The sequence below is a fragment of the Pelobates fuscus genome, chromosome 4, assembly GCF_036172605.1.
Source record: "Pelobates fuscus isolate aPelFus1 chromosome 4, aPelFus1.pri, whole genome shotgun sequence".
In the NCBI taxonomy this organism is placed as follows: Eukaryota; Metazoa; Chordata; class Amphibia; order Anura; family Pelobatidae; genus Pelobates; species Pelobates fuscus.
In genome coordinates, this window is record NC_086320.1 from 262,431,324 (window position 1) to 262,458,300 (window position 26,977).

Below are 26,977 nucleotides of genomic sequence, written 5' to 3' on the forward strand. Positions count from 1 at the left end.
CCGTGTGCCGTGCACGCGTGGCCAGGCATAGTATTACAACCTGAAGTAAAGTAATAAAAGGAAAGAAGTAAGGTGATGGCAATACAAGTATGGAACAGGTCTCCCACTCCCCCCCTCCCCCCCCACACCCACTGCCTTCAAACATAGCAGTCCGTGACAGTCAGCTGTAAACAAGCAATGTAGCCTTACGTACAATGTGTGTCTTAGCTCATATCTGTGTGCCGTGTTTAAGCGATAGGCCATATATAACAACAGTAAGCTTACACCCATGCGGTCACTGTAGCGTTAACAGCGTATTCATTTTTTATAACGAGATTATATAGAGCGGTTAAACTAATCAACTGCAGTAAACGAATGCTCGCGTAACAGAGCAAACACACACAGCTCCAGCCGTCTTGGAAATGGGGGGGGGGGGATGGGCGGAACACATGGGATGGGCGGCAGCATTGTAACAAAGCTGTGTGATACAAAAAGTGAATACAAATACAAAAAGAAAAAAAGATAAGTCCTGCGCTCACTCCCATCATTCTTGGGCAGCAGCAACGACCACAGTACACATCAGCCGCAATACATACAGTAAAAACAAAAGAAAAAGTTACCTGCGCTCTGTCCTAAATCCCTATGTATATTTAATGATCTCCATTTGTTTAAATATACATAGGGATTTAGGAGAGAGCACAGGTAACTTTGTATCACACAGCTATGTTACAATGTCCTTAACCCCTTAAGGACCAAACTTCTGGAATAAAATGGAATCATGACGTATCAGACATGTCATGTGTCCTTAAGGGGTTAAACCCATACAGAAACATGAACTAAACATTTTGCTACAGTGTGTATCTTCATTCTAAGAATAAATATTTTACAATGAAATGTTGGAAAGCAAACAGCCTGCTCAATAACTTTTTAGGTTGTAGGTTTATAAAGCTAAAATACAGGTGTCCTAAACACAATATTAGTTCTGATATCCATTGGCAACCACATAAAACAACATACCGTATATAGAAGGCGAAATACATTTTATAAAGCTGCTCCGACTGTCAATAAGCTTACCTTAAATATGTACCATATATGTAGAACAATGATACCATTATTCCATTCAAAATAAAAATCATGGTGACGTAAAAGTAGGCAGGATCTCCAAGGCCTTTAAAAATAGATAACAAACATGAATAAAATTGCCTTAACTTGTCAATAAATAAAATAAAAATTAAGTGGAATAAAACATCTGAAATGTAAGATGAAATATAATCATCTAAGCAATAAGTAAAATTCAATATCTTAAATTAAGACCACCTTAAAGAGACACTGATTTTAACACAACACAAATAGCTAACTCAAAGTCACACACATGTGTGGTGCGCCCTGGGGAGGTAAAAGTTCCTTAAACTAAAGTACAGCAAGGTAAGCAAAGATATCCCTAACCTCCAGAGCGGGTGCAGACCAAGCATTTTGCGCCCAGCCACCGAGAGTGTTACCATGGGTTGCCAAAGGCATGGTCTGCACCAGACCACTTGGCTGTGATGTCCCTCTTCCCAGGCAAAAGGTAAAAAAACGGCGAGGGAGGAATAAATATTTTAATTTTTTTAATTAATAATTGCTTTACCCTAAAGCCCCTTCACATAAACAAGCAACAGTCTATATCAATCTCTCTATACATATACATATATATATATATATATATATATAGTGTTCAAGTAGAGTTTGTAACCGTATTAGATGTAAAAAACAGATCAAATTTGTATCTTGTAATACCTTTTATAATGGAATAACAATTTTTTAATGATTCACTTTCGGGAGAATCTCCTTTTCTCAAGTCTCAAATGCTCTCCCAAAAGCTTGTCATTAAAAAATTCTGTTAGTCCAATAAAAAAAGGTATTACAAGATACAAATTGTATCTGTTTTTATATATAGTGTAGATTGGATTAGCCGTATTAGTCCAGTAAAAAAAATTATTGTATTAACATAATATTACAAAGACAAGCTTTGAAATATTATGTTAGTCCAACAAAAAAGGTATCATTGCATACTGCAATACTCAGGTATTTTGGCCTTTCTCTCTCTATATATATATATATATATATATATATACACACACACACACACACACACTACAGCCCCTACACACACATGCTCACGACAACCTCTATATACATACACAATGTGCCTTATAGACATACACACTACACCTTACAGCACCACACACTTTCTTTTACACTTTTACAGCATGTGCACACACACACACACACACACACGGTATACCACAAACCCCTTTACACACACACACCGCCACAAACTGCCACCTCTACAAACACACAATACCACAAGCAGCTCCAAACACATACACCACAGGCAGCTTTTCTACACATGCACATACCTTGTATCAGCCATTTCCCACTATTGTCCTCTGTTATACTGTTTATTGGGCTACTAGAGTGAATTCACCCATAAACGCAAGGCAAACACATAATTGCTGCAAACAAACATGCACAGGGCATTTTCTCCATGCAAGAGCACTTCAGCAGTGCTGCCTTGAAGGAACATCTGAAATGCGCACTTTGAGGTGTCCTTCCGTGTCATGACATGTACCCTCCCTGGCACCATCCATTCCATTAGACTGCTCTGTCTTCAAAGTCTATATAAAAAATATAAAAATTGCATGGCATACACCATTATACGACCATTTTTACAAAATGGACCTATTGGCTATCATCATATCATGTTATCAGAGCTACCATCTTTATTGTGTGGTGCGCCCATTTAATACAAAACCTTTAAGTAGATTCCCCTTTGAAAAAAACTACACATTTTGTTTTCTTCAAATCTATAATATATATATATATAGAGAGAGAGAGATCTTACATAATTAGAGCTCCGGTAATTATAAATTTCATATTATAGTAAAAAATTAGCATTTGTATCATTGCGTTTATAAATATCTAAATTATAAGTGATGATTATAAAGTGTCAATTTATAAATTTGCAGCTGAAAAAAATAAAAATAAAAAATGTACTCTATTGAATTGGATACATTTGTAACAAAGAATGCACGTATTACACTTTATTTTTTTTTAAATGCGATAAAATAAATAATTGAAATTGGATTTGAGAAAAAAAAAAATACACTATTTATTCAACTAACCTTCACAGCTCTCCACAGGACTGAGGTCTTCTCCACGATTCACTTTCCAGCAAATTTTGGTCTGAATACCCAGGATCTTCATTGTGGTAGTATAAATACGAAACCAGCTGGCCAAAATCACCTACATGGAGAAAAGAATTAGACTAGGAATTATACAGCTTCCTTAAATAGTTCTTTTACTGTATTGCCAAGTAGTGTTTTATCTTTTGCCAACTCTCTAAATGTTATATAACTGCACTGCAGGACAATTATTTGAGCAACTGAAAGCTAGATAAAGTAGAAATGAATGTTTGAAAGCATTCAGCTTTTACAAATCAACACACTAAGACTGAGAATTGTCCATGTAACTTTTACATTTTAAAAACTAAGCTTCACATACAATACAGGCAGAAATAAATTATGAAAAAAAAGTGTTGTGTGAATGAAAAACACACCCATTATCGGACAATGCCAAATCACACATACAGTCATGTTATTGAGAAAGGGGGGAAGGAACAAGGGATAAATTGAGCCAGAGGAATGGAAAAAGGAAAGAAGTGCAAATACAAAGGAAATGTGCTGGCCCACCAGAACTTTGCAAAATGTAGTTACTGTACACTGCTGCACCATGTCTTGTCTATAACTCCAAAACGTATTGTGTGCTTGTCACATATTTATAATGGATTCCTCTGGCTCAATTTATCAGTATAATTAGGCTTGACAAATATATGGTGGGATAGAGAAAATCCCTTGAGGTGGTGTTGCCAAATAAACCCTTTGTGGGGGCAAAATAGTATTGAGCTTTCTATATTTAATTGTGAAGTGTACTTAAAGTGTATATTATATTAGTGACTGGTAGAAAACGTGTAGTACTCCATTAGTTATTGTACTACTAATCATTGCTGTACAGCCTGCCACAAGTTGTTTGGGATTTAGAGCTCCAACACAGCTGGTTTTGAGCTCTAGAGGCTACATGATCAATCTAAATGTGCAGCTTTAGAAATCACAACAGAAGCACTAGGCTGAGTAATGCTAGATCAATATTCCTTATAGTGAATTATATGAAATTGAAAAGAAAAAAAATGAATTTCTAAATAAAGCCATATTAACTTACCTCAGGATAGAGATTAAACCTCTTCAATGTATTTATCACATGAGGATATTCTGTTACATTATCATTCATTATCATATGCAGGCCAGAATAATATGAAGGAGCTTCAACAATGGACTTAAAATATGAATAATAGAGGCCCTGTAATTAAATTTAAAATATGAATGCATATATCAAAAATAAAAATTAATCATTATTAAGCATTTCAAAATGGATATACACATACTTTTTAAAATGTTCACATTATGCTTTTAAATGGATAATCATAGAAGAAATGGCATTTAAACATTTTAACTATGAATGCATACATTCTTGAAATGTTCTTCTACAACTGCTCTACACAATTACTTTTGTTTGTGCACTCATGAAAATACCCAAAGTCAAAAGCTTTCATTAAACAAACAATTGAATAAAAAAAAAAAAAAAAAAGGAATGCCCAATACCTAATAACTTCCTTGCTTTGACATGCTGTTCTATAGTATAGATTGCTTAACCCCTTGCGACCAGGCATCTTTTTGACACTTTTGTGGTGTTTGTGTTTAGCTGTAATTTTCCGCTCTCTCATTTACTGTTCCCATACAAATTATATATTGTTTTTTTCAGGACAAAAGGGGCTTTCTTTACATACCATTATTTATATAATCTCATGTAATTTAATTTTAAAAAAATGAAAAAAATATGATGAAAAATTGAAAAAAATACACGTTTTTTGAATTTTATGTGAAAAATCTTTTACTCATCTACAAAAGCGAATGAAAAAAACTGCTAAATAGATTCAAAATGTTGTCCTGAGTTCAAAAATACCCAGTGTTTACATGCTTTTTGCTATTTTTTTGCATGTTATAGGGCTATAAGTACAAGTAGGATATTGCGGTTTCAAAACATACATTTTTAAAATGTATCAATAGTGACATTGTAACACTATTATCTGTCATAAATTACTAAATAACACCCCACATGTACATATTTTTTTTAAAAGTAGACAACCCAGGGTATTCAATATGGGGTATGTCCAGACTTTTTTAGTAGCCACTTAGTCGCAAACACTGGCCAAAGTTAGCGTTCATATTTGTTTGTGTGTGAAAAAAGTAAAAAACTAAATTGAACGCTAATTTTGGCCAGTGTTTGTGACTAAGTGGTTACTAAAAAAGACTGGACATACCCCATTTGCAATACCTTGGGTTGTCTTCTTTTGCAAATGGTATGCCATCATGGGGCTAATTCTCATTCCTGGGCTACCATACGCTCTCAAAGGCAACGTAACCAACCTGGCCATTTTCAATGTAAAAATATTTGACCCATATATTTGACCCTGTAACTTTCAAAAACGCTATAAAACCTGTACATGGGGGGTCCTGTTCTACTCAGGAGACTTTGCTGAACACAAATATTAGTGTTTAAAAACTGGAAAATGTATCACAACAATTATATCATCAGTAAAAGTACTGTTTGTGTGTGAAAAATGCAAAAAAGTCACTTTCACTGACAATATCATCGCTGTGATATGTTTTACTGTTTTGAATCACTAATATTTGTGTTCAGCGAAGTCTCCCGAGTAAAACAGTACCCACCATGTACAGGTTTTAGGGTGTCGTAGAACGTTACAGGGTAAAATACAGTGATAGCAAATTAAATTCTCTGTACTTTCGGCCTGGGTTGGCAGGCAGGTCCCTTAAATTGCAATCAATAAAATAACTTAATTATGTAAAAATATTACATAAATACGCACGTAGAATTTAAATATATATGCATATTTATATATTTGAAGTCTACGTGTATATTTATATAATTATTTATGTAATTTTGTATATGGACATATGAATAGTTTGCATTCTTTTTATTTATTTATATATACATAGATATATATATATACAATTTCATTCTAAGTGTATTTTGATATAAATATATATATATTAATATCAAAATACAGTTAGAATAAAATTTCGTATAGATATATAATTTTTTTCATTTTTAATTTTTTAAATTTAATTTAAATTATTTATTATTCGTATTTTATAATATATATATATATATACAATATATATAGTTATTATATATATTATATATATACGTGTGTAAATTAATTATAAGTGTATTTTTATATTAATATATGTACATATTAATATAAAAATACACTTAGCATGACATTATATATATGATATATAGACATATATTATATAGGTATAATATATGTCTATATATCATATATATACACATATATAATAATATTTTTTTTTTATTAACTATAACTTTAAATTTTTTTTGGATTTTACACTGATTTTACAGTTGCAGGGAGACTGCCTGTCAGCACAGACAGTCCCCCTGCAGGCAGAGACTAGGACACCTATTGTGACCATGTGGTCGCCCTGTTGGGCGATCACATGGCCACAGGGGTCCTAAACCGCCATGGGGAGACTGTCTGGGCTGCAGGCAGTCTCCCCACACCGGGAGCACCGCCGATCGCCGCCGGGGGAACGACGGCGATCGGGTAAGTACATTGGACGGTTAGGACGGTTCAGGACCGTCACCGGTCGGTACTGAACCGTCCTCCGTCCTTAAGGGGTTAAACCATGTGTCTTGTATTGTTTTTAGTTAATTTTAGAAAGACAAGAAGCAACTCCTATATATTTAGAACATTTACTGACTTTTAAATAATTTACAATGTGCAAAAAAAAACAAAAAAAAAAAAAACACAACATTGGAATTCCCTGGACTAATTATGTTGCATTTGAGACCATATGGTGGCCCAGGAATAAGAATTACCCTCATCATGGCATAACATTTGCAAAAGTAGACAGCCCATGCTATTGCAAATGAGGTATGTCCAGTCTTTTTGTGCCACAAACTTGGACAAAATTTTCATTCATATTTTTTTGGGGTGCCCTCCCAGGTGATCATATGGCCTGGGAGGGCTAGATCAGCCCTCCCAATCATGGCAGCATATGGCAGCTAATCATGGCAGCATATGGGTTAGCTCCTCCCCTTACAGCCGATAGCACAGGAATAAAACAAATGCCTTTAAGGAATATCCCTGCATAGGTCCCTTAGTCTTTTTCCTGTCCAACAGCCCTTATGATGTGAGCATTTTTACTCCCTTTATTTCTGGACAAGTATGTTTTTTCTCTTCGTTACTTTATTTGCTTTTGCTATCTTAGGGCCTTTATGCTTTGGTGTCTTTATACTGTGGAGTGTTTATACGATGGTACTTTTACAATGTGATTCCTTTAAACTGTGATTTCTTAGGTCCCATAGCAAGTGCGGTTCCTGGGACAATATTCGCCTCTCTACTGGTGCTAAGAGTAAAGGCACATGGAAGCCTATACTGGATCTACGAAGGGCAAAAAATAGGCTGAATGTCAAAGCCTTTGGGATGGTATCAATCAGATCCATATCCCCAGCAATTTGGTAGGACAATTTCCTTATCTCTATATATTTCAAGGATGCTTACTATCACCCCAATAGTCCTAGGTTTTCAGCATTATCTCTTCCAATTTACTGCCCTACTATTTGACCTCACTGCAGCCCCAAAGACCCTGTATGTGCTTATGGTGATATTGAGAGTCAAGAACACCACTTGGTTCCATTATCTGGATGATCTACTTCTGGTAGCCTCAGACCCATAGAAGGCAGGAGCACAGAGGGATATAGTTCTTTCAGAACTCCTGAAGTTTGGCTTCTTGATGAATACCAAGAAAAGCAGTTTCACGCCAGCTTAGAGGATGACATTTTTGGGTGGAGAATTCTATACTCTGCTTTTTCCCCTATCTCAGGAACAGTTCCAGAGATTGTGGAAGTTTTCTCTTTCAGTTTCATCATTTTCACTTGGTAACAGCAAGTATGTAGATGCAACTACTAGGAATCCTGGCTTCCACCATCAGACTTGTCAGATGAGCTCAATAGCATCTCAGGACTCCTCAAAGGTCCTTCCTATCTCAGTTCAAAAAGAGATAGATGAATTGGAGCCAGCCACTGATTATGTCACCATCAGTGGAGTTATGCCTTACCTGGTAGCTGATAGGAGAGAATATATCTCTGGGTTTTCAATGAACAGGACCTCATTGGGCAATTATAAGCTCAGATTCCAGTTTTCAAGGATTGGATACAAATTGTCTGGACCATGTTACACATTATGTTATTTATATAGCGCCATGAAATTCCGCAGCGCTTTACAATGGGTGGACAAAAAGACATGTAGTTGTAACCAGACAAGTTGGACACACAGGAACAGATGGGTTGAGGGCCCTGTTCAATGAGCTTACATGCTAGAGGGAGTGGGGTAAAGTTACACAAAAGGTAAGGATAGTATTAGACTAGTGACAGTTGCAAGAGAAGAATCAGTCGTGAGCTTTTAACAGTTTAATTAAAAGGCTTTTATGTAGGTTTTTAATGGTTTTTTGAAGGAGTGGAGACTGGGTGAGCATCTAACAGAGGAGTGAAGCAAGTTCCACAGGAACGGTGCAGCCCTCGAGAAGTCTCGAAGGCGAGCATCAGAGGTGGGAGTACGGACGGAAGATAGATGTAAGTCTTCAGCAGATCGTAAGGGCCTAGACGGGACATACTTGTGTATTAGGGAGGATAGATAGGTGGGAGCAGCATTATGTAGAGATTTGAAAGCAAGAACCAGCATTTTAAATTGAGCCCTATATCTTACAGGAAGCCAATGAAGGGACTGACAGAAGGGTGAGGCGTAGGAGGTGCGGGCGGACAGGAAGATGAGCCTTGCCGCCGCATTAATTATGGACTGTAATGGCGCAAGTTAGGAGCACGTAAGACCACTGAGAAAAAGATTACAGTAGTCAAGGCGAGAAAGGACAGTGGAATGGACCAGCACATGAGGCTTGAAGCAGAGGTCGGAGTCAAAGAGAACACCTAGGCAGCGAGCCTGTGTGGTGGAGCTGATGGTAGCACCGTTGACTTGGAGGGAGACAGACACAGGATTAGCAACACTTGAGGGAGGAAAGACCAGAATTTCAGTTTTGGTCAAGTTGAATTTAAGGAAGTGGACAGCCATCCAGTTAGAAATAGCAGAGAGGCAGTCAGAGACACTAGTCAAGAGGAACGGGGAGAGATCAGGAGAGGACAGGTAGATTTGTGTGTCATCTGTATAGAAATGATATGGGAAGCCAAAGGAGCTAATGAGTTTACCAAGGGAGGAAGTATACATGGAGAACAGTAAGGGACCAAGGACTGAACCTTGGGGGACACCAACAGAGAGGAGTTAGGGAGAAGAAGCAGAGCCAGAGAAAGAAACACTGAAAGAGCACTGGGAGAGGTAGGAGTACCAGGAGAGAGCAATATCTTGTAGACCGATATCGTGGAGAATGAGAAGAAGCTGTTGATGATCAACAGTGTCAAAAGCCGCAGACAGGTCAAGGAGAATTAGGATAGAGTAGTGACCATGAGATTTTGCAGCGAGTAGATCATTGGATACTTTGGTCAGTGCCGTTTCCACAGAGTGCTTAGCGCAGAAACCAGACTGAAGCGGGTCTAGCAGAGAGTTGGACTCGAGGAAGTCTGTCAATCTAGCATACACAACTCTTTCAAGGATCTTGGATGCAAAAGGCAGTAGCGAGATAGGACGGTAGTTGGACGGGGAGTTACTTGTTGTGTTGGGCTTTTTTAGAATTGGGGTTACAGTTGCAAGTTTGAAGAGCGATGGAAATATACTATATAAGGAGAGAGAGATTGAGAATTTTAGTGAGAGGTGGAGAAAGAGAAGAAGACAGAGTACGGATGAGATGCAAGGGAATTGGACCTAGGGAGCAGGTGGTGGGGCAGGAGGACTGGAGCAGAGCAGAAACCTCTTCCACTGTAGCGGGTGCGAATGAACATAGAACAGCCGAAGGAGTGAAGTTAGGGGAAGTATTGTAAGGGGAAAAAGAAAGATATCTTCCCTGATTGAAGAGATCTTGTCAGTTAAGTTAGTTGCAAAGACTGAGGCAGTCAAGTTAGTAGGTGGAGAAGGAACAACTGGGCGAAGAAGAGAGTTAAATGTTGAAATAGTCGTTTGGGTTGCGGGAGAGTGTGGTTATGAGTGTATTGAAGTAATTTACTTTTGAAGAGGAAAGAGCTCAGTATAAATTTATAGTGGAGAGAGTCAGACGCATGGTGAGACTTTCTCCAACAGCGTTCAGCAGTTCTGGAGCAATTTTGGAGGTATTGAGTCAGCTTGGTGTGCCAAGGTTGTTGTTGGGGGCGCCTGCAGTGTTTAAATGTAAAAGGTGCCGTGATGTCTAGTTGAGAGGAGAGGATGGAATTGTAGAAGGAGGTTGCAGAACTAGGACAGGTTTAAGATAGGTAAAAGAAGAGTTTGGAGATTAGTGTAGAAATGCTCTAGGTCAAGACATTGGAGGTTTCTGTGAGATTGATGTTCAGACGGTGGTGTCAATTGGGTCTTAGGTATACCGGTGTCAAAATGATATAAAGTTATAGGGTAAAGGAATTGCAACATTCAGTCTGTAAAGTCTGTAAAGTTTAAAAGAAAAAAGTTTTTTTTTTGTCCTGGTGTTCTGGTTTTTCCCCCTCTTTTGTGCTGCTGCTTGATTGATTGGGGGGAGTGTTTATTAATTGCACCTGTGTGGGATTTGTATCCCTATAAAGGCACACCCCTAACTCACTGAGCTTGCTCACATTATTTGGAAGCAGACTCTTTCAAGTAGGAGTTAAAAAACCAGGAGTTGGAACTAACTAGGGGTTTAAACTATCAAGGTAAATTTAAATTTTTTTTATATTATATATAGATTTTTTTTAACTTATTTTTTTTTTATCTGTATCTGGGGAAATGAGTGTTAGCAAGATTGTTAGTTTAACTCAATGCACATCTTGTTGCATGTATGGATGCCTGGATGTACCCGTCCATGGTCCATACCTCTGTGATGGTTGTGTGCGAGTGGCTTCTCTGGAAGCTCAGATTGGAGATCTTGAGAAGCAAATCGCAACTTTGAGGGAGATCGACAATCTTGAGAGGAGTCTGCTGCTGACTGAGCAGAGTTTAGTGGGGACAGGTAGTGGAGAGGGAGGAGATATGACAGATGGGGAACAGGCATGTAGCTGGGTGACAGTGGGGCGAGGAAGCAGGGGGGGAGGGAAGAGGAAAGGGCTAGCTAGTCCTGATTTGGTGCAACCTAGCAGATTTGCCCGTTTGAGGGAAGATGTTGGGAGCATCAGCTCAGGAGTAGCTGTATTAGAGGAAGCTGTTACTTCTAACAGCCGAGGTGACAGCCCCTCTAGTACGGGTGGGGATCAAAATGTAAGGAAGGCAAGACAGGTTGTGGTGGTAGGGGACTCTATCATTAGGAGAGCAGATAGGGTAATCTGCCACTCTGATCGGCTCAACCGGACAGTTTGCTGTCTCCCGGGTGCTCGGGTCCGGCATGTTGCTGACAGAGTGGATGGATTATTGGGAGGGGCTGGGGATGAACCAGCGGTCATGGTCCATGTTGGTACCAATGACAAAGTAAGAGGAAGATGGAAGGTCCTAAAGAATGATTTCAGGGAATTAGGTAGCAAACTCAAGAAAAGGACCTCCAAGGTGGTATTCTCCGAGATATTACCTGTGCCACGTGCTACAGTGGAAAGGCAGCGGGAGATTAGAGAGGTTAATGCGTGGCTGAAGTCTTGGTGCAGGAAGGAGGGTTTTGGGTTTTTAGAGCACTGGGCCGACTTTGCGATTGGGTACAACCTATATAGTAGTGATGGATTGCACCTAAACGGAAGGGGGTCTGCAGTGCTGGGGGATAGGATGGCTAGAAGGTTGGAGGAGATTTTAAACTAGTAGTAGGGGGGGAGGGTCATAGCAATCTACAAAATGGAGATAGGACAGAAAGGAGATGGGCTTTAGAACAGTATAAGGAGGGTGGAGACGGGGGGAGGGGCAAGCTCAGAACAGAGAAGCTATGCAATGTTGGTAATTCACAAAATAAACAAGAGACGCATGATATTAAATGTATGCTTACTAATGCAAGGAGCCTAAATAACAAAATGGGGGAACTAGAGGCATTAGCATACACTAAACAATATGATATAATAGGCATAACTGAAACATGGTGGGATGAGACACATGACTGGGCAGTTAACTTAAATGGGTACACATTATTTAGGAAGGATAGGAAAAACAAGAAGGGTGGTGGGGTATGTTTGTATGTCAACCATGATTTAAAGCCAAATCTTAAGCAAATTGAATGCGATGAGGAAAATGTGGAAGCTTTATGGGTAAATATCTGCTTGGGGGAAAAGAAGGGAAACCAACTATTGGTTGGGATATGTTATAAACCACCTAATGTTAATATTGACGAGGAACAACAGCTGTTTGAGCAAATTGAGAAAGCTGCAAATCTTGGTAACACTTTAATTATTGGAGATTTTAATTACCCAGACATAAATTGGGACATAGGGACTAGTAGCTCAGCAAAGGGAATTAGGTTTTTAAACTTGTTAAATGACAACTTCATGTCACAACTTGTACAAGCACCAACTAGAATGGACGCTTGTCTGGACCTGGTTTTAACAAACAACGTTGATCTTTTGACCAACATTCAAGTAGGTGAGCACTTGGGAAATAGTGATCACAATATAGTGTCCTTTGAAATAAACTCAAAAAAACAAAAGCACATGGGGTATACTAAAACATATAATTTTAAAAAGGCCAATTTCAATAAGATAAGGGAAGCTTTACAATATATTGACTGGCATAAACTCTTTAGTGAAAAGAACACTGAGGATAAATGGATCATCTTCCAACAAATATTAGAAAGGTACATTTCTCAGTATGTACCACTGGGAAATAAGTATAAAAGAAACAAATTAAAACCAATGTGGCTTAGTAGAGAAGTAAAACAAGAGCTTAAAAATAAGAAAAGGGCATTTAAAGCATTTAAATCAGACAAATCAGATGCATCTTATAAAAGATATAAGAAAGCAAATAATGCGTGCAAAAAGGCAATTAAACTTGCTAAACTTCAAAATGAAAAAATGATAGCTAAAGAGAGCAAAACCAACCCCAAAGCATTTTTTAAGTACATAAATTCCAAAAAACCCAAAAATGAAAGTATAGGTACACTTAAAACTGAAACGGGGGTGTTAGTTAATGAAGACCAAGAAAAGGCAGGAATTCTAAATAACTATTTCTCCTCCGTATATATTAAAGAAGAACCCATGGCAATAGATGTGCAAATGATTGCTACTACAAACTTGCAGAATAATTGTAATTGGTTAACTCAAGACAATGTGCTGCAGCAACTAAAGAAAGTTAATATAAACAAAGCTCCAGGGCCTGACGGTATCCATCCACGTGTACTTAAGGAACTAAGTGTAGAAATAAGTGAACCTCTGTTTTTAATCTTTCAAGATTCTTTTCTTTCAGGAAGTGTTCCGGAGGATTGGAGGAAGGCAGATGTGGTTCCTATATTCAAAAAGGGTTCAAAATCCTTGCCTGGAAATTATAGACCTGTGAGCTTAACTTCTGTGGCTGGTAAAATATTTGAAAGGTTATTAAGGGATAATATTCAAGAATTCCTTGAGAAGAATATGGTTATCAGCAAAAATCAGCACGGTTTTATGAAGCACAGGTCATGTCAAACTAACTTGATTGCGTTCTACGAAGAAGTAAGTAGAAGTATAGATCAGGGTGTTGCAGTGGATGTGATCTATTTGGATTTTGCCAAGGCATTTGATACAGTTCCACACAAAAGATTAGTGTTCAAACTCAAGGAAATCGGTCTCGATGAAAATGCTTGTTCTTGGGTAGAACATTGGCTTAAAAACAGAATACAAAGAGTTGTCGTTAATGGTAAATTTTCAAGCTGGACAGAGGTGGCAAGTGGTGTCCCTCAGGGGTCTGTTCTGGGACCCCTTCTATTTAACATTTTTATAAATGATCTTGAAGACAGCATTGAAAGTCATGTTTCAGTGTTTGCAGATGACACAAAACTTTGTAAAATAATACAATGTGAGCAAGATATTACTTTGCTGCAGAAGGATTTAGATAGACTGGAGGACTGGGCATTCAAATGGCAGATGAAATTTAATGTTGAAAAATGCAAAGTTATGCACTTCGGCGTAAAGAATACACAAGCAACGTATACCCTTAATGGAAGCGAATTAGGGATAACAACACACGAAAAGGACTTGGGAATTGTTATAGACAACAAACTATGCAACAATGTGCAATGTCAATCAGCAGTGGCCAAGGCCAGTAAGGTATTGTCATGCATGAAAAAGGGCATTCATTCTCAGGACGAGAATATCATTTTGCCTCTCTATAAATCACTGGTAAGACCACATATTGAATATGCTGTGCAATTTTGGGCACCTGTTCTAAAGAAGGATATCATGGCACTAGAAAAAGTGCAGAGGCGGGCTACAAAATTAATAAAAGGAATGGAACATATCAGCTATGAAGAAAGGTTAACAAATTTAAACCTATTTAGTTTAGAAAAACGTCGCCTGAGAGGGGATATGATAACATTATACAAATATATTCGGGGCCAATACAAACCATTGTGTGGAAATCTATTCACAAACCGGACTTTACATAGGACACGAGGCCATGCGTTTAGACTGGAAGAAAGAAGATTTCGTCTAAGGCAAAGGAAAGTTTTTTTTACTGTAAGAACAATCAGGATGTGGAATTCTCTGCCTGAAGAAGTGGTTTTATCAGAGTCCATACAGATGTTCAAACAGCTACTAGATGCATACTTGCAAAGACAGAATATTCAAGGATATAATCTTTCAATGTAGGGTAATAACTGTTTGATTCAAGGATAAATCTGACTGCCATTCTGGGGTCAATAAGGATTTTTTTGTCCTAGCTTGTTGCAAAATTGTGCTTCAAACTGGGGTTTTTTTTTTGTTTTTTTTGTTTTTTTCTCTTTTGGATCAACAGCAAAAAACAGGTGTGAGGAAGGCTGAACTTGATGGACGCAAGTCTCTTTTCAGCTATCTAACTATGTAACATACAGGCCAATATATCTTATACAATAAAAAGGGAGATGGAATGGAGAAGAAGCTGACTTTTTGGGAGGGGAAACAAATAAGCAGCTTAGTCTGACAAATTACTAAATGTTGAATTAATCTACAGATCAATGAAATAGTGGCCAACAAAGAGATCTGACAAATAAATGAATTGAATACAGTATTTGTTTCCAGTTCAGCGGTTCTGGAATAAGTTGGTCCTTACCATGCCAATAGATTAGAATAAACATGTGTTTGGAACTTCACACCTTCTCAACCCTGTGCATTTTTCCTGATTCTCCTTGAGTGTCTCTTCTAATCCCCTCTCTCCACCCTGTTGTGTCTTTTTTTTCCCCTTTTATCATCTTGTCTCTTCTATGTACCCCATAAACACATACATACAAATCCACAGATCATATCTCACACATACTTAGACATGCGCACATTCACATACATATACAGACACATGCGGTCACCTACATAGTCACATACATACATACTGTGTTATTTGCTAAAGTGAGAATTGTCAGGAATTCAAAGTGAATTTCATATTGAAGGCCAAAAATAGTTGACTTTGATGTTTTTTCCTAATTTTCCTGACAATCGTTCTAGTGAATAACCTTGTCAGACATGAACTAAGACACCATCACAATCCTCACAGACACACATCAACATACATCATGCACACAGACACACCAAAACAGGTCACATACATACATACATACATACATAAACACAGTTACATACATTCATAGACACAATATTTTTATTTATTTTTTAAACACAAAAAACACTTCAGGTGCGTTTATGTGACAGGGTAAGTGGGTAGGTAGGTAGGAAGGTAGGTACATCAGCATAGTAATGCTGGTGTAACACCACCTATACACAGCAGCTTCTTTACCTACTGCACACTGGGGAGGTTTCTGTGGCTGGGAGCTTGTCAAGGTTGCATTTTAAAGCAGCCACTGCAGTGCATCCTAATTCCAGGGCTTGGTACCCTGTTGTCATGGCAGTATGTGCAACCGTACAATTTGCACACCCCAAAGGCCGGCCCTGATGCCAGTGTTTCAAAAAAAATGGTTTAAATTATCTATAAAGTACAAGTTTTTTTTTTTATATATCAATATAAAAACATTGCATGTGCTATTAGGTCTTATATTCAAGATCCAATAGAAAATCAAAGAATAAAAACAATTAAGGTGATTTATTCTCAGAAACTAAATGATCATACAGCAACTGCAAACTAGGATCCATACTACTTAAAATCCTATGGAAGGGGGGTGTGGCCGGCAATGAGAATGCTAGGACATGTGTCTCAGGAGCTCCAATACCCAATCGACACAGCAGCAAAATAAAACTGTTTGGGGCCCAAATAGAACACAGGCCGGAACCCCCACCAGAGACAAACATCGGGTGCAAGAAAAAAAAAAAGATTTCGCCCACCAGAGACAGAGATATCAGGCTGTCGTTTGAAAGGCCAGCGGCCCAAAAAAAGATGGTGCCCGAGGCGAATGGGGAGGAAGAAGAATTAGAGGCATCACAAGAAGACAGGGAGCTCCTTACATCCCCAGAGTCAGGTGACCGAGTATCAAAAATCGAATCAGAAGACGACTCTGCACCGGTGACAAAAGGGGACGTGAAAGACCTCATCCAAGAGATCCGCAGGGTCTGGAAGGCGGACCTGAAGGAGGCGCAAACAGACATATGGGAGATCCGCTACAAGATTGCAACGGTACACAGCAAAGACAACACCCGGAAGCACTCACCCAGCAGGTCAGAGACCTCTCGCGGTCTGTCAACACCCTGGAAACGAGGCACAGACGGAAGAATATACGGGTGAGAGGGGTGCCGGAAAGAGTTGGGGACGAAGCCCTGCTCCCTTACATTCAGGGGATGGTAGCCTCGCTTCTAGCCAGAACCGAAGCCACAAACCTCATACTCACAGCATTCCGAATCCGCAAAGCATTGCAGTGAGAACAAGGATCATGTCCAGATCCAGAACTCTCAGCACGGTCAACTACGAGGGCGGCTCAGTGTCACTCTTTGGTGATCTACCATTCGGAGTACTAGCAGCGAAGAGGCACCTAACACCAACAGCCAAGCAACTCAGAGAAGAAGCAATCCGCTACCGATGGGGAGAGGACGGCTCAATAACAGTGCCAAGGGGATCTGAGACCTATATCCTGACCCCGACAGAAGACCCAAAGGCGTTTATGCAGAGACTGCACGAGAGGGCTGCCAACTTGGAGGAGCTGGAATCCAGCCAGAGGGCAAAGCCCACAGGGACATGATCGCCCCCAAAACCCTCAGCAGTCAACCCAGAAGACCAGGCTTCACACCACACTAAGCCCACCAGCTAACACAATCAAGCCCAGATCAGGTGCCGGACAACCCACACACACGAGACATACGCAGACTACACACATATAGTAGACAGCACAACATATAATAATTGCCCAAACACACGACAAGACAGGTACCAAGGACAGGGGGCCCCGATATCTCGACAGATAGAAGCAGCACTGCCATGATAGCATACACCGCATAGTTACACGGGCATAACCTGAGCCGACACAGCGTCGTGACAACCAGTACCACCAGGCCCTACACTATAGACACAGACCGGGACCTTCCTCCCTTTTCCCATCCACAAAGGCATCACCTGCTGTTGCTGCACAAAGGGTTCAAGGGGGGTTTGTCACTGCCATACAATATAAAAAAGCATGATGTTCCTATATTAATCTCGTTACTATATTAATTTCAGAACTATTGTTACTATACTACGATCCAGTTGTATTTTGTGTGAAGATATCTAATAAAATACAAATTAAAAAAAAATAAAAAATCCTATGGAAGAGAAAAACTAGAACAGTATCCTTCTTCATAAAATAATATGGAATATGAAATCCAGAACACTAGCCTTTCAAATCATTAGGACTATTACAACAAGTAAAGATGGTGATCCAAAAAGTAGTGTTAGGTATTTTAACTGCACCGTCATTAGTTTTTTTTACAAAAAGAAACAAAAAAAGATTAAAGAGTTCCTGTGGATCCAAGGTATTTACATACACTTAAACATGATTTTCCTTTATGAATGGCAAGTGATTTACGGTACTTTATCTGTGTTATTAAGGAATTAGAAATGTGTACGTTCAGTTTGGTCCAAATTGTGGTTTTGTCCATAGCTAGCTCCATTATTCCAAATCATACTATAACTAAATAATGAAACAAACAAATCAAGCAATGAACAAGCCCTTTGTTTGTTTCATGATTCGAAGTTGCAACCGTGGAACCAAAAAAGGGGGATGGAATGCAGAAGAAGCTGACTTTTTGGGAAGGGAAACAAATAAGCAGCTTAGTCTGACAAATTACTAAATGTTGATTTAATTTACAGATCAATCAAATAGTGGCCAATAAAGAGAAAAAAAGTTGAAGCAGAAAACAATATATATTCATATATTTACAAGCAGGATTTTTCCAGACACTGTGATGTCAGGTAAGAAGCAGACAGTGATTGAGTTTACCATTGCTGTAGCTGTCTGGGAATGGGAAATAGCCTGTGTCATTGACCTAGTGTGATACTGGTTAAGTTACATCTTTGCCTAGCCACTGCCACTACATTTACTTTGATTGAAAGATAGCTAGCATGTTTAACTGATCCTAGTGTGAGAATGGTTAGGTTACTGCTAGCAACAGCCAGTGCCACTTACAACTTTGAATCACTGATTTGGAGTGTGGAAAGTCTTTTTTTTCCCACTGTTTGAAGAAAGAAAGTATTTTTTATTTTGAACGGAATTTCGGGTAGAACGAACGCTGCTGGATGTGTCAAATCGGGACCATATGAATTAAATGCTTACCTTCGCTAGGGATCCAGTGGAGCGTTATCTGGATCCCTGGTGGTTTCATGAGGGCATTTCATCGTCTGCAAGAATAACAAGTACAGACCACTTTAAAACTGCCATCACTGATACAGCAGAGCGCTGGCTGTGATGCTCTGAGTCATCAAGGGCACTCCTAAAGTGGTCTGTACCACAACATTCACATAGAGTTGGAGGTTCTGTGCCATGCAGGGAAATATTTTGATCTCTCTGCTGGTTTGAGTAGGCCCCCTTTGGATCCTGAGCTGCAGGCACAGTCAGGAGCCCAGTAACCCCTAAAGCACCTAGGACACTAGAGAGAGACTCAGGTCCAGATCCAAGGGTCAGCAATGTTGGTTAGTTTCTGGTAAGATTAATGTCAGAGTGGTCTCAGCCACACACTGTTTAAACAGTAATAATAACAGTTATAATAACAGTGATAATAGATCTTTACAGAAATATGTTCTGAAGGCCTGAAGTAAATATAAAATCCCTTTCTAGAAGATGTCTCATCCTCCATTTGCCAAATAACTCTTGCTTCCTAAGGAATGGATTCAGTAGATTGTCCATATACAGGGATCATAAGAACACAGATAATACATTCCTATGTGAGGCCAGATAAGGTACGGCATTAAAGTCATATCATACGATAAAAGAGCAGGGACATGAGTGTAAATACCGTACATTTAAAGTGGGACTGTCAATTCACTGGGAGCAGGCGTATTAAGGAAGTGGTATATCTGAGAGGCAAACATTACTGATGAGCAAAAGGTTTATATCCTCCTGGTCAGTGTGACATGAAACAATGTTTAGAGAACCACTTTGTTGCACATATTTTCCCAAAATGAATATTATTATTATTATTATTATTATTGGACCACAATAGGCCTACAGACCACTTCAGCTCAATGAAGTGGTCTGGGTGCCAGGTCCATCTAGGGTTAACCCTGCAGCTGTAAACATAGCGGTTTCAGAGACCTATTAACACTATAGTGCCAGGAAAGTGCCTTTGAGTATAATACACTAACAAATCCTGCAGAGCTATAAAATAGGTGATTTTTTTTTTTTTATATTTAACTGCACTTCCATATAAAAAAAATTGAATTCATCATCTAAAATCAGCTCCAGTTCATTTCTCTGGAAGAAGCAGCATATTTGAGCAATGTAACAAATATTTGTGCATGGTCAATAGTGCACTTTAAATACAAATTCTATCCATGCTGAAAATAATAGATTTGCAAAAATAAATAAATAAAAGTCACTAAATCAAGACTTTTATTCATTCCTACACATATCAACACAATAGAAAACCAATAGGAAGCATTTTTTTGTTGTTGCAATGGCAACAAAGGCATTCCACCATTACAAAACTCTGCTCTTGTTATGCGAACTAATAACCGACTGCTCAATATTTAAGTAAAATTGTAACTAACCATCTCAGTGCGAAATGTCATTTCTCTTTCCAGTGTTGAGAGGTGGGAAAAATGGCGGTCATTTTCAAAAAGTGTTGATATGTGACTCCTGAAAAAAAAAAAAAAAGTAACTAAAATGAAGACAGTGACACATTAAAGCATTCATACATTTTAGGATAATGTCGAGATAGACGCTCACTATCAATAAATATAGCAGCAATTCACCAACAAGGGGTTCCCTCACCCTTGTGACATATAAAACAGAATGAATGAATAAAAGAGATTAGCAGCGCTGCTCACCTCTTTTATTCATTCATATATTTTAATTTACACTTATGAATATTATATTTGAAATAATTGCTCTATTACAAGTGTTTCCTTTAACCCCTTAAGGACACATGACATGTAATGATTCCATTTTATTCCAGAAGTTTGGTCCTTAAGGGGTTAAATATGGAGTTACAATAATTGTATATATATATATATATATATATATATATATATATAAAAATTGCTGACTGCGCAAATAAGTGTGTTTCACATTTAAGCGATGTGTGCAGTTGGTAAAAAAAAAAAAAGGACTCAAGGAACTCAAAAGTAAAAAAGAAATATCCTCCAAGAAAAAAATTAAAGGGGCATTCTACATGTCATAACACCTTTAGCTCATGGTGGTTCTAGTGTTGTAGGCCCTCTAGAGTGTGTAGCTGGAATTAATAGACTTAGTCAAACATAAACACAATAATGCCTCTTTAACCCCCTTAAGGACACATGACATGTGTGACATGTCATGATTCCCTTTTATTCCAGAAGTTTGGTCCTTAAGGGGTTAACCACAGGAATATATATAGCATAGCCCTTTTTAAGCTAGACTTTATAAATAAGAGAAAGCAATTCTTACCAGTGTAAAACACCTGTAAATGCAGCTGAAAAACAAAAACAAAAAAGGTTAGTAGGCTTTCATACAAAACACGCATTTAATAGAGAGAAAAAATGGTTCAAGGAACACTATGCGGTCAGAACACAAACATGTATTCCTGACCCTATATTGCTAAAACCCACCATTTAGGTGGCTTGCTTAGCTCCCTTAAAAGCATATAAAACTCACCTTATTTCCAGCGCCGCGCAGTTCTGCCGGCTCTGGCCCTGCCCCCTTGGTGACATCATCAGAATTGCTGATTTTTTGCCAATCCAATGCTTTCCCATGAGGCTAAAAATCGGCTAAAATCGGCAAGGGGTGGGGCCAAACGCTGTTTTGGCCAATCAGCACCTCCTCATAGAGATGCATTGAATCAATGAGGAAAATTCAGCGTTCCCATGCAGAGCGTGGAGACACTGAACGGCAGTTCTGCCTACTGTGCAGCACTGCCCCAGGAAGCACCTCCAGTGGCAATGCCTGAAGGCAATGATTATACTCACCAAAACAACTACATTAAGCTGTAGTTGTTCTGGTGACTATAGTGTCTCTTTCATAATTTATAATCCTCTCAATCCGTGATTTAGATTTATGCCAACTTAGTAATTATAGTTTCAAAGATTTATCTACAGAAAATGATATTGCGAATGCAGTACATACTCATTATACTGTATATAAATGGTGTAGCAATATTTCACATACCCACAGTGATCCAATTAATTTGTTTCTATTACTAATGCAGAATGTTTCTGTTAGTATATGTCATAAACAGATTTATATTAAGAATTAGTTGTTCATCTCATTCTTTTTTCTATCCATCTCATTCTTATTTCTGTTCTCTTAAGTGCCATTTTGTGTGAAAATAATAGTACACCTTCACATTGTAACTCATTTTCTTTAAAAAATAAAAATAAAAAAAAAACAAGAAAAAAAATAAAGTCTTGTTACTTGGTAAAAGTTATAAAACAAACTTTACACAACAAAGTGCAAAATATACAAGGTGTGGAAGTGGTGTCAAAGATATAAGTGCAACTCCCCAGTGTTTTTAAAACCACTTAAAAAACACTCATTTAAAAACAAGGATACAGAATAGAGATAGGGGGCGCAAGAAAATTAAAATAATAATTTTCAAATACTTATTAACACTTATTATTTGGATTCCACCTAAGTGAAGAAAAACATATACATAGCATAATACTGTTTTTACATAAATAAACAGAAATAGATATAGTTGGTTCACTCACACTTTGCAGAGCCACATATAGTAGGCTCTGACTATTCAGGTTCTTAAGGAAAATCCCTTTCTTAATGTCTCCACTCCACCACTCTTCAGGATATAACTACTGGTGCCACTGGTGCCAGGATACAGCAGGTAAAATAACACAAAAAGATGGGGATATGTAGTAAAATTTAATGACATAAGAAATAAAAACAGGGATAAAAAAGTGCATAAAGTGAAAAAATATTTGATAGCAGCACTGACACGTTTCGACTCGTATAGTCTTTCTCAAAGTGCATAGATCATCTGTTCGACTTCCTTGTTTATATTCCATTTAGGTATTCGAATTTGGCGCCCTTTTCCTAGTTCCGTTGTCGTCCTCAGTTTCCTGTTTCTGCCGGACGTATTCCCTTCTCTCCGCCCACATTTGCGTCACGTTGTGTCTGACGTCAGACGTATTCTTCCGATACCAGAAGTAGTGTAAGAGGTGCAACGAAGTCGGGATCGCCATATTTAAAAATCCCTAACACAATTACAGATTTAAAAACATCCTGGCATCCTAATTTACAATTAGTTAAACTCTATTTACAATAACATATACTTACAATAATATATACTTTCCAATTTTGGATCTCAGTATATTACTAACCAAATTACCAAATTCAACAATCATAATATCTTCTATGTTATCCAACCTATATTTAATAACAGATATATAACAAATACAGTATAAAAATATTAATTCTGACAAATGGAGGAGGAGAATATATCTGAAAAGGAGGGGGGGAGGGGGGGGAGACCATTAATATAAGAGATGTTCACATATTCCACCCAAATAATTATTTTGAAAAATCAGCCTCCTGTGATGCTATGGCAGTAAAAGTGGAATGATTATTGTGAGAGAGCTGGATATAATTTTAAAATGTAGGTCAAAATACTATCTAAAACTAATACAAATTTAAATACACAGGGAAAAAAAAAGACTGGAAAAAGAAAATTACAAAAGGTAATGACTGTCGTTTTTGTTTTCTTCACTTAGCAGACCAATTTGTGTTTTAAATTAAAAAGAAAAACCCTTGTCTGAGCAGCAATTGATCTTGAAATGCTGCAAGTTCCTATATACATTGATTTTATTACCCAAGTGGAGCTCCACTTACAGCTACAGTCAGTCACACACGCAGAAAGTTTGTTTCCAGATGACAATTGTATCCAACGTTTGTGTGCGCACACACACAGCATGCCAATCTTGATTGCATAACCTTTCCTACTTGCAAGTCCTGTTTTGTGAGTGCAGTTGCAAGTTAAGACTACCTGTGTACCATCCATAGGACTTGTTCTTGCACACACATTCCCTAATCTTTCCCATCCCTCTCTGCAGGGTCTCCCTCTGATCGTGTCCACAATGCTTATAGCGGCACTGTCATGCCGAACTTACCTTTCCTCAATCTCTTCCTCTTCTCCCCCTCTCTCAGGATCTGTTATTCTTTTCTTCCTGTCTTCTTTAGTTTTCTTTAAAACCATAAGACAAAGTAGGGACTCTTTGTCTTATGGGATTCCTCCGCTTGACCAGCTCTGACCAGCGGAGGAGCAAAGTGTGCTTCATTTCCGCTGGTCAGAGCAATTTTCCCATGATCCCTAGCTTTCCTCCCAGTTCCCACAATACTTCCTGTCAGTATTGCCGAAAGTCCTGTCACTTAGACAGAACGCCGGCAAAACTGCCGAATTGCATCCTAACAGAATGAGCACCGTTTCTCCATTGGTGTTAGGATGCAATTCGGTACTTTGATCGTATCGGAATTTCATTCTAATGAATGAAACTCCGATCCTATTCATTGCCGCGGCTGCATCTTGCAGCCGCTTAGTAGATAACTCCCTAATTCCCACGGTATCAGGGAGCTATCTACTAAAAGGCTGAAAGACCTGAATTGGTCTTTCAGCCAAATTTACTAACACCAAGTAAAAATGACTTGGTATTAGTAAATAATATGCCCCTACTCGCTATACCGCGAGTAGGGGCATGTCTAGTAAGCAGTGAGCAGCCTGTGGCTGCTCACTGTAAAAAAAAAAAAAAAAAATATTGCCCCCCACCCCTAAATGACGGGTGGGGGCCGTAAAGTAAAATAAGGGAGGGAGACCTATTGTCGTCCCCCCCCGGCCCCCACCCCTGAGCGGTGGGTGGGGGCCATAAAGATAATGAGGGGGGGGGACCTACTGTCCTCCCCCCCGGCCCCCACCCCTGGGCGGCGGGTGGGGGCCATAATAGTAGTAGGGGGGGGGGGGACCTACTGTCCTCCCCCCCGGCCCCCACCCCTGGGCGGCGGGTGGGGGCCATAATAGTAATAAGGGGGGGGGGACCTACTGTCCTCCACCCCCCGGCCCCCACCCCTGGGCGGCGGGTGGGGGCCATAATAGTAATAGGGGGGGGGGGGGGGGGACCTACTGTCCTCCCCCCCGGCCCCCACCCCTGGGCGGCGGGTGGGGGCCATAATAGTAATAGGGGGGGGGGGGGGACCTACTGTCCTCCCCCCCGGCCCCCACCCCTGGGCGGCGGGTGGGGGCCATAATAGTAATAAGGGGGGGGGGGGATCTACTGTCCTCCCCCCCGCGGCCCCCACCCCTGGGCGGCGGGTGGGGGCCATAATAGTAATAGGGGGGGGGGGACCTACTGTCCTCCCCCCCCCGGCCCCCACCCCTGGGCGGCGGGTGGGGGCCATAATAGTAATAAGGGGGGGGGACCTACTGTCCTCCAGCCCCCGGCCCCCACCCCTGGGCGGCGGGTGGGGGCCCTAATGGAAAAAGGGGGGGGGACCTACTGTCCTCCCCCCCGGCCCCCACCCCTGGGCGGCGGGTGGGGGCCATAATAGTAATAAGGGGGGGGGGGGGTCTACTGTCCTCCCCCCCCCCCGGCCCCCACCCCTGGGCGGCGGGTGGGGGCCATAACGATAATGGGGGGGACCTACTGTCCTCCCCCCGCCCCCACCCCTGGGCGGCGGGTGGGGGCACTAAGTAAATTCCCCCCCCCCCCCCATCAAGGTGACTAGGGGTGCCCAAGCCCCTAGTCACCCACCCCCCACCCAAATAAAAAATGCCCCTACCTACCCCCCTCACCCTAAAAAATAGTGAGGGGGGAATAAAATTGCTAACCTGTAAAGTAAAATTAAACTTACCATTCGACGTCTTCTTTTTTCTAAAATCTTCATTTTTCAGCCCCAAAAAAGGCCAAATAAAAAACCATCATAGCCGTCGAACTAAAAATAAAATAAAAAACCCGAGCGCAAAAAAAAAAACCCGACGAAAAAGAAAAAACCCGAGCGCACAAAAAAATAATCCATCTTCACCCATGGAGGGCTCCGCGCAGACTGAGCTCCGCAGGGCGGGGCAAGGCTTATAAAGCCTTGCCCCGCCCTGCAATTAGCCTAAGAACACTCTGATTGGTGGGTTTAAGCCAATCAGAGTGCTCTTTGTCATTTTACAAGCGTGGGAAAGTTCTTTGGAATTTTCCCACGCTTGTAAAATGACACAGAGCACTGTGATTGGATGGCTTGAAATCCATCCAATCACAGTGCTCTGTGTCATTTTACAAGCGTGGGAAAATTCCAAAGAACTTTCCCACGCTTGTAAAATGACACAGAGCACTGTGATTGGATGGATTTCAAGCCATCCAATCATAGTGCTCTGTGTCATTTTACAAGCGTGGGAAAATTCCAAAGAACTTTCCCACGCTTGTAAAATGACACAGAGCACTGTGATTGGATGGCTTGAAATCCATCCAATCACAGTGCTCTGTGTCATTTTACAAGCGTGGGAAAATTCCAAAGAACTTTCCCACGCTTGTAAAATGACACAGAGCACTGTGATTGGATGGATTTCAAGCCATCCAATCACAGTGCTCTGTGTCATTTTACAAGCGTGGGAAAATTCCAAAGAACTTTCCCACGCTTGTAAAATGACACAGAGCACTGTGATTGGATGGCTTGAAATCCATCCAATCACAGTGCTCTGTGTCATTTTACAAGCGTGGGAAAATTCCAAAGAACTTTCCCACGCTTGTAAAATGACACAGAGCACTGTGATTGGATGGATTTCAAGCCATCCAATCACAGTGCTCTGTGACATTTTACAAGCGTGGGAAAATTCCAAAGAACTTTCCCACGCTTGTAAAATGACAAAGAGCACTCTGATTGGCTTAAACCCACCAATCAGAGTGTTCTTAGGCTAATTGCAGGGCGGGGCAAGGCTTTATAAGCCTTGCCCCGCCCTGCGGAGCTCAGTCTGCGCGGAGCCCTCCATGGGTGAAGATGGATTATTTTTTTGTGCGCTCGGGTTTTTTCTTTTTCGTCGGGTTTTTTTTTTTGCGCTCGGGTTTTTTATTTTATTTTTAGTTCGACGGCTA

At 39.9% G+C, this 26,977-nt stretch overlaps 1 protein-coding gene across 3 annotated transcripts in view; it reads right to left on the reverse strand.

Moving 5' to 3' along the window:
- Nucleotides 1-26,977, reverse strand: part of DPY19L1 (dpy-19 like C-mannosyltransferase 1) — a 212,274-nt gene that overhangs the window by 139,493 nt on the left and 45,804 nt on the right. For all 3 annotated transcript variants that reach the window (XM_063452080.1, XM_063452078.1, XM_063452079.1), the window contains exons 3-7: nt 21,351-21,375; nt 20,474-20,561; nt 4,237-4,374; nt 3,144-3,264; nt 1,054-1,147 (exon numbers count right to left, since the gene is read on the reverse strand). In XM_063452080.1, the coding sequence (XP_063308150.1) occupies nt 1,054-1,147; nt 3,144-3,264; nt 4,237-4,374; nt 20,474-20,561; nt 21,351-21,375 (466 nt within the window). The remainder of the gene's footprint in view (nt 1-1,053; nt 1,148-3,143; nt 3,265-4,236; nt 4,375-20,473; nt 20,562-21,350; nt 21,376-26,977) is intronic.